At 44.4% G+C, this 14908-nt stretch overlaps 1 protein-coding gene across 2 annotated transcripts in view; it reads left to right on the forward strand.

Moving 5' to 3' along the window:
• Positions 1-14908, forward strand: part of LOC119188186 (uncharacterized) — a 202142-nt gene that overhangs the window by 176298 nt on the left and 10936 nt on the right. For both annotated transcript variants that reach the window (XM_075894730.1, XM_075894726.1), the window contains exon 2: positions 10621-10894. In XM_075894730.1, the coding sequence (XP_075750845.1) occupies positions 10744-10894 (151 nt within the window). In that variant the 5' untranslated portion in view covers positions 10621-10743. The remainder of the gene's footprint in view (positions 1-10620; positions 10895-14908) is intronic.

Genomic DNA, 14908 nt, shown 5'->3' on the forward strand with positions numbered 1-14908 from the left:
TGCTAGGCTGCACGTAGTCCGAAACGCAACGACACAAAGCACGTATCAAAATTGAAAGAGGGAGCTAGGGAAAAAGAGACAGATAGAAAAATAAATGGAACGACAATTCGGAAAAATATAAATAATTAGAAATTAAGTGAGAAAACAAGGTAAAAGCAGAAAAAAAGAACAAGAAAAAAAAAGAAGGGGAAAAACTAGAGGCATACAAAGAAGGCTGCTCATTTGAGCCCTTAATTGCTTCAGGCGTGGCACCAATAGAACGAAGATAGCTCAATTTTAATTGTATTTTAATTGAAGCTCGACTATATTCAATCGTCCTTGCATGACAGCTTTTTGGTTTAAAAAAATGAACGAGGTATCCTTTCACATCATCGAAAGGACCACGAAACCCAATTTTTTATCATTATCCGTGTTATGTAGGTTAATCCTTGTGCACTCACAAACAAGATGACGAAACGAGATTTCAGCCCAATTTGTCGAGCACCCATTTATAGCTGAATATTTTGTAAACACGCGAGCTTACTAGCAGTCGATCAACGCTGACGTACTCGCGAGCCGTGACGTAACAAGCCACTCGCTGTGCGAGCACCTGCGTTTCGGTGAACGATTTCGTTCCACGGTTAGTTGAGTGCGCAATCGAGCTATTTAGGCTTTCTCCAACTAGGCGTCGAAATTGAATTGTTTGCATCGGCTGAAACTTTGGTAAAAGAGTACTGCTCTGTCTCGTGCATGGGCTCACGCCTCACTCCGAGAAATGTTTCTTGAGATGCCGACTGGTAAGCTAGATTTAACATTTACCACTTTTATTTAACCTGTTGTTTGGAGCCGATCACTGTGGTTTGAGCCACATTGATGTTATGACTGTGTTACGCGAATTCATTTAAGCATCTGGAAGATTACACTGCGAGTGCTACCGACCACTAAAAACATCTTTTTTAAATCTTTTTTCCTGTGGTTTTTCGTTTACTTTTTATCTGCATCACGTTTTGTTCTTTTCTCTCTTTTTTTCGTTAATTTTGCACAGCGTTTATTTTTTCGTTGATGATCTACAGTGTGGCCAATCTCCTTCTTGTATATGAGCCAGTTTCCGTTAGGCGACAAAACAAGTCAAACAAAATGGTGGTCACCGGCAGTAGGTGGAGTTTATAGCCGGTGAGTTCTTAGGGCCTAGTTGAGTTTTCAATGAGATATATTTGTACAGTCAAATTTTCATTCGTGTAAAGGCACAACACACCCTATACCTCGATTTTTGTTGGAAAACGCTAATTGTTAGATGGTCATGCAATGACCCCATTAAATATGATGGTTGGTCACGTATGGCTTATGTATACCTTACTTTATGACGCGAAAAATATTGCCCATAAATACGAGCTCGAACACGACTCAGTGAGAGAAGTTGAAGTTCAAAACTGGCTAAGTGCGCGCTGAAATCCTTCATAGCAGTTCAACAGCGACAGATTGCAAAGATTACTTCTTGAAATTTCGGGTCGTCTGAGGAAGCAAACGCTCTGGTTACTTCATGCAATGTGCCGTAAAAAATGATGTTTTGTGCTTTTCAACAATTCCGCCTTATTGAACAAAGGTAAGGCGTGTTAAAAACAAAGAGAAAAATTCAAAGGGAGAAATCGGAGAATGAAAAAATGAAAGAGGTGAAAAGCCTACGAAGTCATCACGGTAATTCCAGTCGCTGTCCGACCAACGCAAAAAAAAATCACCTAAAACTTAGCTAAAAAATAATATTATTTACGCAACTTAGCAGCTGTTTGTGCTTTACCTATTGTTGATTTTTCATATATTCTCTGGAATTAAACGGCAAATACCGCTGTAATCTTGAAGCCTCATGCTACCTCGTGATCACTTGTGCTTTTGCGGCTACTAACGGAAGCGACGAAACGGCGAGAACAAGTTGAGAACCTGGCACGAGTTAGTTCCTGATACTTTTTTATGTAAAATTCTTACCAATTGTTTATTATAATTTGTGAATGACTAATTTAAGGAACAGTGCGATGCCCTAGTCTGTAACGTTGAATGGTTGATTAGTCGTCTATCAAAAATCGTCCACTAATGAGGGTAACGCAAGCGCTTACAAAATTTCAGATCCACGAGATTTTTTTTATAACACACTTAGTTGCAGGCGCATTAAGATTATTAAATCTCGTAAGACCTTTGCTAATCCCAAGTGTAGGGTAGCCAATAGGAGGTCTTTCTGATTAACCTCCCTGCCTTTTTCCTTTTGTTTTATTTATTCATTCTTGTAAGGTGGGCTCAACGTTAATGCGTACATACTGGAAGAAGGAAACACGTGGGTAATCAGAAGATGTATCAGTGTATGCCCTGGTCGAGGTCGCATGCGTCCCATTTCATACATGTAGGGGAATAAAACGTATAAGAGCTAGCTCAAATGCATTAAATGCAACGTCCAGTTTTACTCGCACTGAAATTGGGATTTCGAGCAATTACTTATTTTCCCTTTATACCTGATATGCCCCCGACTTAATTATTTATCTCTACGGTGATAAAATAAAGTGTTCGAAGCTCTTAAGCAGCGAATACCATTTAAAGAAACTGCCCACAACTAATATCGCTGCCTTTTAATCTTCCCGTTAGTAAAGGAACTGGAACTGGAACATTCAGTTTGATTTAGTATGTCCGAGGCATACGCTGTAAGAATACTTGTAAAATTAAGCAAGCAATGCTTTTTGCATGATACCCTAAATATAATCAAGCTTCTGTAGCAATACATTAATATTGCATAAACATAGACGCGAAAGCCTTCGGACGCCAGAGTATGTCAAGTAAAGATATACAAATGCCAATGCATTAAAGATAAGATAACAACATAGCAATATTTTAATGATTACCCAGGAGATCTTAGCCTGGTTTATCGCCTGACTTGATATTCTATGTGTCATGTGTTAATTTGTACAATGATCACATGCACATACATATAAAACGTACAATCACGCACGGACGTATACACAAGGGTCGTGGATAAAATTTAAGATAAATGCGTAGTCATCAAAACGCCAATATTTATTTTGTATTGTATGGTATTCTGTTATATTGTGCTACATCGTATTGTATCTTATTGTATTGTGTATTTCTGCATTGCATTGTATTGTAGTGTACTGTATTTTATTGTATTTTAATGTAATATGGGGTATTTATGAATCGTTCAATAATAAAAAATAAAGAAGCAATGGAGCAACCTCTTCGATCTTTTGTTTTTTCTTTTACTTGTTACCGCCTGTCGTTTTCTCCTGTGTTTGTTCCAACTTCCTCAGTTTTCCGCAAGCAAGCTTATAAATCATTTCGACAAAGTTACGAATTACAGCGGCCGGCGAGTTGCGCGTCCAGCAGTTGAAAGTCTACGTAAGAGTTAATTGAACGCCTGGCGCGCGCGCGCCTCACCGCAATCTAACTTGGTCGGTCTTTGGTGTTTGTTTTTTTTTCTCTCTCCTAATTTTTGCACCGCGAAGAATGCGGATGACAAATTATTTTACGCCCCCCCCCCCCTTTAAGGCATCGTCTTTACTAGGTAGAGGGGCAATAACGTAATGTCCTCGGTAGGCCGAGACGACCACACGATGCGGAGATGATGAATTGTTTACCTCGTGTTCGTGACGCTGATCACTGGTACCGAGATGGATCCAAGCCAAGGACTCGCGCACTTACTGCACTCGCACTAATGTACAGCTCGGAGAACAACACCAGTCTTTATTGTCTTTCTCTCTCCGTCTGTCAGTCTCTCCTAAGTAAATATGTGTGTACTTTTTTTTTCCTTCGTCAGCAGACAGCTGTGAAGACATCAGCAAATGTTGTTAATAGACCGTTCCTGAGAACGAATACTAACCAATCGGGGTATCGGGCATCTGATTAGCTCAAGTGGCCGTCCAATTATCACAAGAAGAAATTTCAAACGAAAAGCTTTGTTTTGTGCTATTGGTTCACCGCTATGTTGCTTTGTATACGCCTCAGGATCGGTACCGGTGCGGTGAAGTTTTGTAATCCCCCTATCAAAGAGCCGTCAAGTGCCCCATCGCCGCAATAAATCCGGTCGTGAATCAGCGTTTTCTCGTGGCTCTCTGTTCTGAAATAGAAGACACCGGTGACATTAAGGGTTCGCGACTGTTCGCTTTGTGATCGGGAAGTGCGCTTGATCTTGTAATTGTCTGTTTTCTTCTCGTCCTTGTGTCAATTGTTGGCAGCGCAAACAGTCCCGATAGCAACTTTACTTGTCGCTAAGTGCTAACGTCAATAGTGTGTCATTTTAGAAAACAAACGTGCACTAAAAATGTTGGCAAGACTGTGATCAATCCGCAACCTTTCATAGCTTTGCCGATTGGGCCTAATGAGAAAAAAACGAAAGCGGCTGCGTTTTGGCAAGTGGGTTGATATAGGCGTCCTGTTAATGTTGCGACAAAACTGAAAAATAAAGTAGACACGGAAAGAAGGGAAAGGTTCGGCCAATACAATCACAAATGGAAAGGAAGCGACGAGTATTCAAGCAGCGAAAGAAAAAAGTCACAGTTTCGCCAAAAGGGCCAAACAATGATTGCGATAGAAACATATTCCTATGTTTTATTAAACAAGGCTAGCATACGATCTCACGTAAGTCTACAAAACGCTCTACAGAACACGGCCGCTCCAGGTACACTTTTGGTATCGTTTTTTCGTGTTGAAAGCGCAGCTCGTAGAAGCTCCCGCCCGCTGGGGGGGGGGGGGGGGCACAAGGCGCGCGGCAACCATAAGCACCTCCCCCCCCCTGTTCCCTCACGAGATAAGCGCGCGCGCAGACCACACGGGCAGGAAAGGTGATGTTCGCTCCGCAGAAAGGGGAAGAGCTAGTGCATTCTTCCCCGTATACATACATACATACATACATACATACATACATACATACATACATACATACATACATACATACATACATACATACATACATACATACATACATACATACATACATACATACATACATACATACATACATACATACATACATACACACATGCATGCATACACACATGCATGCATACATACATACATACATACATACATACATACATACATGCATACATACATACATACATACATACATACATGCATACATACATACATACATACATACATACATACATACATACATACATACATACATACATACATACATACATACATACATACATACATACATACATACATACATACATACATACATACATACATACATACATACATACATACATACATACATACATACATACATACATACATACATACATACATACATACATACATACATACATACATACATACATACATACATACATACATACATACATACATACATACATACATACATGCATACATACATACATACATACGTGAATGACCGCGACGACGACGGCAAAAGTCAGCCGAGACTGTGCATATATTTGCTATCGCAATAAAAATGCGAAGGCTGGAAGAAAATCCCGACATGTGCGCGAGGCCTGCCGGGAGCAACGAGTGCCGTAAGGGACGCCAAGCAATGAAGAAACAAGGAGAAAAGCAAGGCGTGTCGGATCATTGCGATCCGTGGCGCATGGGCGATCGACTTCCATGGGCGTGCGTCAGAGGGGACACTCTTCATCCATGTGCTTCTCGAGCACTAGCAGCAGTAGCCTCAACAGCAGCAGCAATAGTTCGTGGGGCAGCAGCAGTAGCGGCAGCAAACAGAAGCACAAGCAGGCCGGGTGAGCGCCATCGATTAGGCCTCCAGTCCGGAGGTCACGTGGTTCCTGACGGCCGCTGACGAGCCGATGGGGTGCACCTCGTGGGAAGGGTAGAAGCCCGATGATCAAACCAAGAGCAAGAGAAGAAAAAAAAAAGAACGGTGGCAGGAAATCCGGCGTGGAGTCGGCGGTAAAGGTCAAAGGTCCTATTTTGCACTCCGTGGAGGAGACTATTGTTTCGTTTCGCTAGCTCCGTATTCTTTGCCTTTCCAACGCGATATTTTTTTTTTGTTTACCTCTGAATCGCTGTTTTGAGTTACCGGGGTGGAAACGAGAGGGCTGTGAAAACTACCCGCGCGGTTACGCGAGGAGTCACCGTTATGGAGATAAGCGCGGGCCTGCTGCATGAGGCGATGGAATCCAGCACGTCGAAATTCCACGATTCGCGCTGTGGCGTTGCTTACCGCCTTCTAAAAAAACAAGAGGAGCTCAGCGGTTTCTTTATCGATAAATCAAAAAGGCAAAGCCTTCACTCATAAGATTTATTGCCGTGGTTTGCGTTTCCTGCCCGGCGAATGCAATCCCCGCCCCTGCCAGTTCTTTTTTGTTTTATTTTTTAATACTGCGGATTTGTACTTCACTCCACGCACACCTGTTAGATGCTATTGAGGGTATCAGGCAAGAAGAAATGAAAAAATATTGCAAGCCCTGTAAAATAAATTTAAACAGTGTGACCTTTTCAACCACCAGTTACAAAAAGATTATAGCCACCTGTTTTTCTCTCTCAGTCTCTCTCTCTCTCTCTCTCTCTCTCTCTCTCTCTCTGTGTGTGTGTGTGTGTGTGTGTGTGTGTGTGTGTGTGTGTGTGTGTGTGTGTGTGTGTGTGTGTGCGTGCGTGCGTGCGTGCGTGCGTGCGTGCGTGCATGTTTCATCGATTACTAAATACAGATGACTTTCACGAGTACACTGTATGCCTCGAAAGCTTATAGTGCACAATGAAATCGTGATTAGGTCGATTTGGTTTATGATTGATTAGAACACTATTGTGCCTGGGGCGAAGTCGATGGAAAAACAAACACATACGATAGCGTTTGTTCTTTAGCGTCTCTTATTTTTACGCACCTTTCCTGTCTTAGTTGCGCGATGCTTTATAACGCATTTTTCTTCTTTCTTTTTTGCCAGAGTAACGGACGGGGCTCTATTTTTGAATTTCTTCACAAAGCATTCACATAATAACTGTACAGCGGTGTTCCCAATGACTTGTCTAAGCTATAGTCTCTTTGTAAAGAGACGTTCAAAGAAATTGTCATCTTATAAGTACTATACATTCAGACTGGCCAGGTATTGACAAAAGCTGTCTCCAGAGCCGAAGGTTAATGAAACTTTTGTATTGGGCTTGTACATAGTACTATAAACACTAAGACCTGGTCGCTTTAAATTTTTATCGGTTAATTTACGAATGCTTACAGAATCACAACATACTTGACATCACGTTGTAAGCCCAAAAACGAGTGTAGAGTGAAGGTACGTTATCTTGTATAGGAGACATATTGCGCGGTCCTCTACGAACATGTATAATCACTGCAGAATGTTGCACAATTTCAGAATCTGATTATCAAACTTGAAGCATGGTCGTCAATAATGCCGTCTCACCCGCGTACATTCAATAATGAATTCATGCAATCATTAAGTCCTAGAGCCCCACCGCAATGGTCTAGTGGCTAAGATACTCGGCTGCCGACCCGCGAGTCGTGGGATTGAATCCCGGCTGCGGCGGCTGCATTTTCGATGGAAGCGAAAATTCTGTAGACCCGTTTGCTCAAATTTAGATGCACGTCAAAAAACCCCAGGTGGTCGAAATTTCCGGAGCCTTCCACTACGGCGTCTCTCATAAGCATGTGGTGGTTTTGGGACGTTAAACCCCACATATCAATCAATCAAGTCCTAAACGAAATGGGCTACAAAAGGCAACTCATGTCCAGACTTCATAAAGTAAGCTGAGGCTGCTTACGAAATCCACAGATCTCGGATTAAAATGTCAATCCCCAGAAGTGGTTCATTTGTGCCCATCGCAATACACGCAGACATGACTTCCTTCGACAGATTGAGGTTTGATGGGTCGTTTCGTTGTTAGTTCAGTCGATAAAACGCTTTTATGCACAATATTCACGGCTGCCAGCGCTCCTCCCCATGCAGACTCTTATATCCCGGAAAACGCAGCTGGATCTAACGCGCGAGCGTGCATGTGAATGCATCCGTAACGAATTTTAAGCTCTCCCAGTGTCAAACGCTGTTCGGCGCTCGTCAATCTTGCACAGCTGCGGCGGACTTCATGTCGTTAAGGCTACTACTGCCACAGGACCTATATAATGTATTCGATTTATCGATCGCCACGCCACGCGTCGCAAGCGGACGCACGCGTTTCGAAATGCGAGAACGAACGACTGGTTGCAGTTCTGCACTTTCAACAAACCAAGACCAGAAGGTCGCATATATCTGCTTTTGTTTCCTTCGCTTATATAGTGGAGCAGTAGTGTATATGGTGCTCGAAGCGTCTCGATTTTCGAGCTCATACTTTTTGTGATATTTCTTTGTTGATTGGCTTAGTATAAAGCGGGCATTTCACGCATGGAGCAAGCTTTCTTATGTCTATTTTTACCTTCTTTTCGTGCAAATATTAGATAGCGAATTCACTCCGAACTGAGCTGCTCGCCATGTAGGCACATGAAATACGTTTTCCATTCGTCGTTTAGCACCGACTACCGACACGGTGCATCTATTTCTATGATTCAGCTGTATAGAGATGCGATATATTATTATGCTGAAAGTCCCGATCAACCATAGTGTACTTGTGGAAACCACCGTATTTGCAGCATTTAAGAACAGTTTCCGTTCCTGCTTAAATGTATAGTTGCTGGCTATGCTTCCTACTTCGCGTTGTTAATTCTCCCCACCCCCTGCTTTTTTTTCTTTATTTAAACATAAAGAAAGGAGCTGCTGTAGCCGTTTCTTGGCATTGACTTACCCACCTCCTCTCGGTTGTTAGACTAGACGAACAGATAAGCACCTAACCTGGTGGAAGCACAGATATTCACATGGCGTTTGTTACTTTTCCGCACCAATGGTGAAAAGAAGGGACGATTTAGCAGTACGATACGACAAATGCGAGGTTGTTTTTGGTGGACAAGACAAAGATATCTCTCCAAACGTTACTAGAAGTTTATTCTAGTACCATTGGTCTTCCCCCGAGTCTTGCTCATTCTGAAACCAATGCGCATACGTGTGTCGCAGAGAAAAGCTTTATGCTCGCACGCATTCTCTAAGCGTCAAGACATGAGCCATGCATTTTCGATGGAGGCATAAATGCTGTAAGCCCTTGCGCTCATATTTGGGTGCAGGGTAAAAAAACCTCTGGTGGTCGAAATTTCAGGGTACCTCCACTATACGGCGTCTCTCATAATCATTTGGTGGTTTTGGGACGTGAAACCGTATACATATTAATCAATCGATGATATATGACACGGCCAAGTAATAATATGTTATTCTGCTCCGAGGCACGTGGCCAGAGATGTATTCAGAGCATGATCAAAACATTTCCTGCGGATAGCCTCTGCACTACAGGAGCAAGCCGTACGGGCTATTGCTGATGTACCTTATAATGAGCCCACGCGTGACCTTTTTTTGATATTCAAAATTATCCGAGTTGACCACTTTTCTGAGTATCAACTTATAAGTTCTTTTAAACATGAAACGATTAAGGGCACTACTCATGAGGAACATCGCTAACTTGTCAATAAATAAATCATATCGAATAAACCGGCACACCGAACCTTGGGCAGTTCCGCGACCACGCACAAACTACGGTTTTCAAACACTTTATTACCGCCTTCCTACAATACTAAACAAATAAAAAATAAAGTGATGACAACATACGTCATATTTCCAAAAAGAGAATGCTTCAACTAATTTTATAAACACCAAAGTTTGTTGTTTATGATTGTGTCTGTTGAGAATGTTCATTTCATATTTTTTTCTTGCTTCTTCTCTTATCGCTTTGCTTTATGTATTTATATTTTACTATTGTGACAAGTAATAATGCTTGTTAATGTTTGCTGCTGCTGTTATTGTTCTGGGAGGTGGGACTAGTCAAGCTGCCTACATGCAGCTTTTATCCCACTATCCTTGTTGTTTAAACATGTTCTGATATATGTGGCAATAAAGTTCACTTCACTTCACTTCACTTCTCTTGTAACTCGGTAATTTCTCACTGACTCACCAATAGTAAACATGGAGCGTTGCAGTGTTTCAATCTTGCATGAAGATCTCATCCTCTTGTATAGCGAAGCGTCGCAAATGCGTCTGATGCACGTATCTACTGTTGATGCATATTAGCCATAGTAATACACACGCAAGTTACTTTTTCTACTGCCGTGCATGTGTTCCCCCTTTTACTTAGTTCGTTACGACTGCGTAATAGGGAACGTCAGGAATTTTCTACCGTTGTCAATGCTTGTTCGTGCAAGTAGTTCGCTTTGTTGCATATTTAAACAAAAAACAGCGCAAGAAGTCGACGACAGAGGGAGACACACGTCAACGCTCACTCGCAATTGATTTTATCTGCAGTGGTGCGTGAAATACTGCACTACTGGAAATTATGCATTACCAGAAATAAAATTAACGGTGAGTGTCAGCGCTGATATGTCTCCCCCTCCGTCTTAGCGCCGTTTGTTGTTTAAATACGCTTTCTTCGCGGTACAGTCGTACGAGGTGTAAATCAGCTGTCACTTCCGTTGGCGCTGCGAGTTCTTTTGTTCTTGATTCTTTGCACAAGCCCATGTTGAAAACATATTAGTCACAAAGTTCTCGAAACTCCGCAGACAATCTCTTCTCTCTCTGTGTTTAGCTGCTACCCTTGGCCAGCGACTCCCGCCCCGCCGAGCCTGACCTCTCCTCCTCCCGCCAAGCCATCCGGGAAGAAACCCCACATCCCTCGACGAGCCTCCTCCCGTAAGGCAGGGAGGGAGCCATGAGCGAGGCGAGCCCCCGGCGCGAGCCCGCGGTGGGCAGCTCGTCGTCGCTGACGTCATCGCCTGCTTCCAACGGTGCCAGCAGGCGGACGCCCGTCATCCGCCTGCACGGCGCGCCTACGCTCTCGCCGCGACCAGCGCCCAAGAAAGGTAATTGGACACCACACGGGTCACGTTCTTTTTCCTTTCCCTGCTTATGCGCTACATCCGCAGTTCCGCGAAGCACTATAGTTGCGAAACTCCTGGCAGAGCTAATCACTCTCTTCCATCTTTTTTTTTTCTGCGTCTTCATAATGGTCTTCCTCGTCTTCTCCACATGATGGCGCCTCCTTCGTCTGTTGGCTACGTTTTATTGTATGCACCATACACGACGCCACTGTTTTCTTCCTTTTTGTTATCTTTTTCGTAGGTCTCACACTTTTCAAAGCGTAGGACTTAGATTCCTCGTTAAATGCGAGAATCGGCTGTTGGCGTCGGTATCGACACGAGTACTGCAAGACGTCATCACTCCGCGATGAAGTCGTCACACTACGTCATCGTGACGAAACATAGTAGCAGAGCCTGTCACATCATCATGACGTCGTGCGACAAGACATCGCATGACGGTGTCATCACGTGACATTGTCGCTTGTTCAAACGTGGGGCGATCCCGGAGGCCATGCGAATCGACTTCAGGTGCAGAAAGCTTTCGTAAGAGCGCGGAAGAGTACCCTGAGTGAGAAGAAAACAAAGATGGTTTTCCCCTTATAGTCTTCGTAGGCATAGAGTATCCTAATATTAACTAAAGGGGACTCTGGCGCTGCGTCTTTCAGCCACCATAGAAATGATGGGTAGTACACAAAATTGCCTTGCCTTCGTGCTTGCGGCTTCAAACGTGCTTGTTGCTTTGCTTTGTTGTGTTTTGGTTTTGTTTCGAATAAATTAACGGGATGTTGTGAACTTCGGGACTCGAACTCAATCGGTGAGCCTAATAAGGTCAAGGTGGTGAAGCGCAACTGCTACACCTTTGCTGAACTTCGTCTAGCGGCAATGTGAATCCATGCACCATGGAGCCAAACAGGGCCGGAAGAACGAAGATTGGACAGATTTTTGTACTACCCATCATTGCCATGCTGGCTGAGGCACCGTGCGTTGCAGCTGCCACCGACACCAGCGCCAGAGTTTCTTCTAGTGTATTTATAGGAAACTATATGGTCGTAGGCGAATCCATAAGGCACCCCGTAAGTTTTGTTCCGCCAACGGACCCTTGTTCTGTCACTTCTTTCGAACTCCAGTGTCCGTTTTTGTTTCTTTCACGAAAGGCCTTGCCGCAACAACCAATCTTCATGACCACTTCACGATGTTGCTCTTCCTACTTGCCTGGCCGTTCCGTCAATGTCTTCTCCTAAGCGCTCTTGACTCATGTAGTGCTTACAAGCAACATTGGGTGGTCTTACAACGAAAGCTCACACCAGGCGCTTTGTCTTCCGTGCTAACACCAATAAGTAAGAACCCTCGCTTCTCCAGAGAGCGCCTGGAGGGATGTTCAAGTGGTGCTGTCGTAAACAACGAACACGCCGGCTGTCGCTCGAGGAACACTCGAAAACCAGGAAGCTTAAGGTTAGGATACGAAGAATACGGGTCGCGACACAAACGTACGCACGCACAACAGCCGTGTTTGCGGAGGCTGGCTAAGGGGCATCGCATTCCATAAATCCGTTCACCAATGCCCTTATAAATGACAAGGTGGGACATCTAGCGACACCTCCGATAGCTGGGCCAATATTAATGAAGATGAAATTTCTTCAGCAGCGGCAGTTATCTTCACTGTGAATTAAACTCCACTGAAATATAGAACACGTAGAAATATAAGACAGAACGAAGCACTTAGTTTTTTTTTCTGTTTGTGAGAGTGTGTGTATGCATGCGTGCGTGTGTTGGAACCAGATATCTCGCCAAAGGTGACTTATTAGGCTTACTGTAGTTCTTTTGCCACCATTGCGCACCCTTGTTGCTTTGAAACGTTCGTGTAAAGAAATAAGAGGTTATGAGAACTACAAATAAAGTACGTAATGTAAACCATTGCTCCGTGTATGCAAATTGCCTTGAGGTATGCTTTGTAAAATTTCATGTGTCTAGTTCAAGGTTTATGAGCGACATTTAAAAAGTTTTGCAAAAAGTTTTGGCGGGCCGCAGCGTGACGCTCTACCGAATAAGCCACGGACGCGACGCTGATACCGGTGTCAGTAACGCGCCTTAAATCTTTAACACCGCTGCGCGCGTCCCCCTCCCCCTTCGCTCGCTCCTCCGCTCTCCTCGCTCGCTGCAGCTGCGCGCGCACCCCTCTCTCTCGCGCACCCGCCTTCTCTCTCAGTCTCCCGTCGAGAACGGGTCGTGCGATGGATGTCCCGGAGGCAACGCTACCATCAACAACGAATGTAGTACAACCGAATGCCAGCACTGCACCCGTCGTTGGAGGTGACGGCACCGCGGTGGTTTCGCCGACGTTGGAAGACGAGGCGGCGCTGCGAAGGGCTCGTGAGACCGAACGTAAGCGGGCGAAGCGTGCAGCGGATGCCGAACTGCTGCTCGCGAGGCCGAGTGCAAGCGGGCGAAGCGTGCAGCGGATGCCGAACTGCGCGCTCGCGAGGCCGAGGACAAGCGGGCGAAGCGTGCAGAGGATGCCGAACTTCACGCTCGCGAGGCCGAGGACAATCGGGAGAAGCGTGCAGCGGATGGTTAACTGCGCGCTCGCGAGGCCCAGATGAGGCGTCAGCATCGAGCCGCGAACGCGGCCCAAGAAGCGGAACGACAACGCAAGCGTCAGATAAAGGCATCATAGTGTGATTAATAAATATAATAGTGCGAATTAATAAATACCCCTCATAGCATCACCCCGTGCATTCGCACTTAACCATGTTCACCCTCGGGGAAATGCTTGGGAGTTTTGTCATCATCATCATCATCAGCCTGACTATGTCCACTGCAGGACAAAGGCCTCTCCCATGTTCCGCCAGTTAACCCGGTCCTGTGCTTGCTGCTGCCAATTTATACCCGCAAACTTCTTAATCTCATCTGCCCACCTAACCTTCTGTCTCCCCCTAACCCGCTTCCCTTCTCTGGGAATCCAGTCAGTTACCCTTAATGACCAGCGGTTATCCTGTCTACGCGCTACATGCCCTGCCCATGTCCATTTCTTCTTCTTGATTTCAGCTATGATATCCTTAACCCCCGTTTGTTCCCTAATCCACTCTGCTCTCTTCTTGTCTCTTAAGGTTACACCTACCATTTTTCTTTCCATTGCTCGCTGCGTCGTCCTCAATTTAAGCTGAACCCTCTTTGTAAGTCTCCAGGTTTCTGCTCCGTAGCTAAGTACCGGCAAGATACAGCTGTTATATACCTTCCTCTTGAGGGATAGTGGCAAACTACCTGTCATAATTTGAGAGTGCTTGCCAAATGTGCTCCACCCCATTCTTATTCTTCTAGTTACTTCAGTCTCGTGGTTCGGCTCTGCGGTTATTACCTGCCCTAAGTAGACATAGTCTTTTACAACTTCAAGTGCACTATTACCTATCTCGAAGCGCTGCTCCTTGCCGAGGTTGTTGTACATTACTTTCGTTTTCTGCAGATTAATTTTAAGACCCACCTTTCTGCTCTCCTTGTCTAGCTCCATAATCATGAGTTGCAATTCGTCCCCCGAGTTACTCAGCAATGCAATGTCATCGGCGAAGCGCAGGTTACAAAGGTATTCTCCATTGACTCTTATCCCTAACTGTTCCCATTCTAGGCTTCTGAAAACCTCCTGTAAGCACGCGGTAAATAGCATTGGGGAAATTGTGTCCCCCTGCCTTACACCCTTCTTGATTGGTATTCTGTTGCTTTCTTTATGAAGCACTATGGTAGCAGTTGATCCCCTGTAGATTTCTTCCAGAATGTTTATATATACTTCATCTACGCCCTGATTCCGCAGTGTTTGCATGACGGCTGATATTTCTACTGAATCAAACGCTTTCTCGTAATCTATGAAGGCTATGTATAGGGGTTGGTTATACTCTGAGCATTTCTCTATTACCTGATTGATAGTATGAATGTGGTCAATTGTTGAGTAGCCTGTTCGAAATCCTGCTTGTTCCTTTGGTTGATTGAATTCTAATGTTTTCTTTACTCTGTTAGCAATTACCTTTG

Source organism: Rhipicephalus microplus, chromosome 1 (genome assembly GCF_043290135.1).
Source record: "Rhipicephalus microplus isolate Deutch F79 chromosome 1, USDA_Rmic, whole genome shotgun sequence".
Classification (NCBI taxonomy): domain Eukaryota; kingdom Metazoa; phylum Arthropoda; class Arachnida; order Ixodida; family Ixodidae; genus Rhipicephalus; species Rhipicephalus microplus.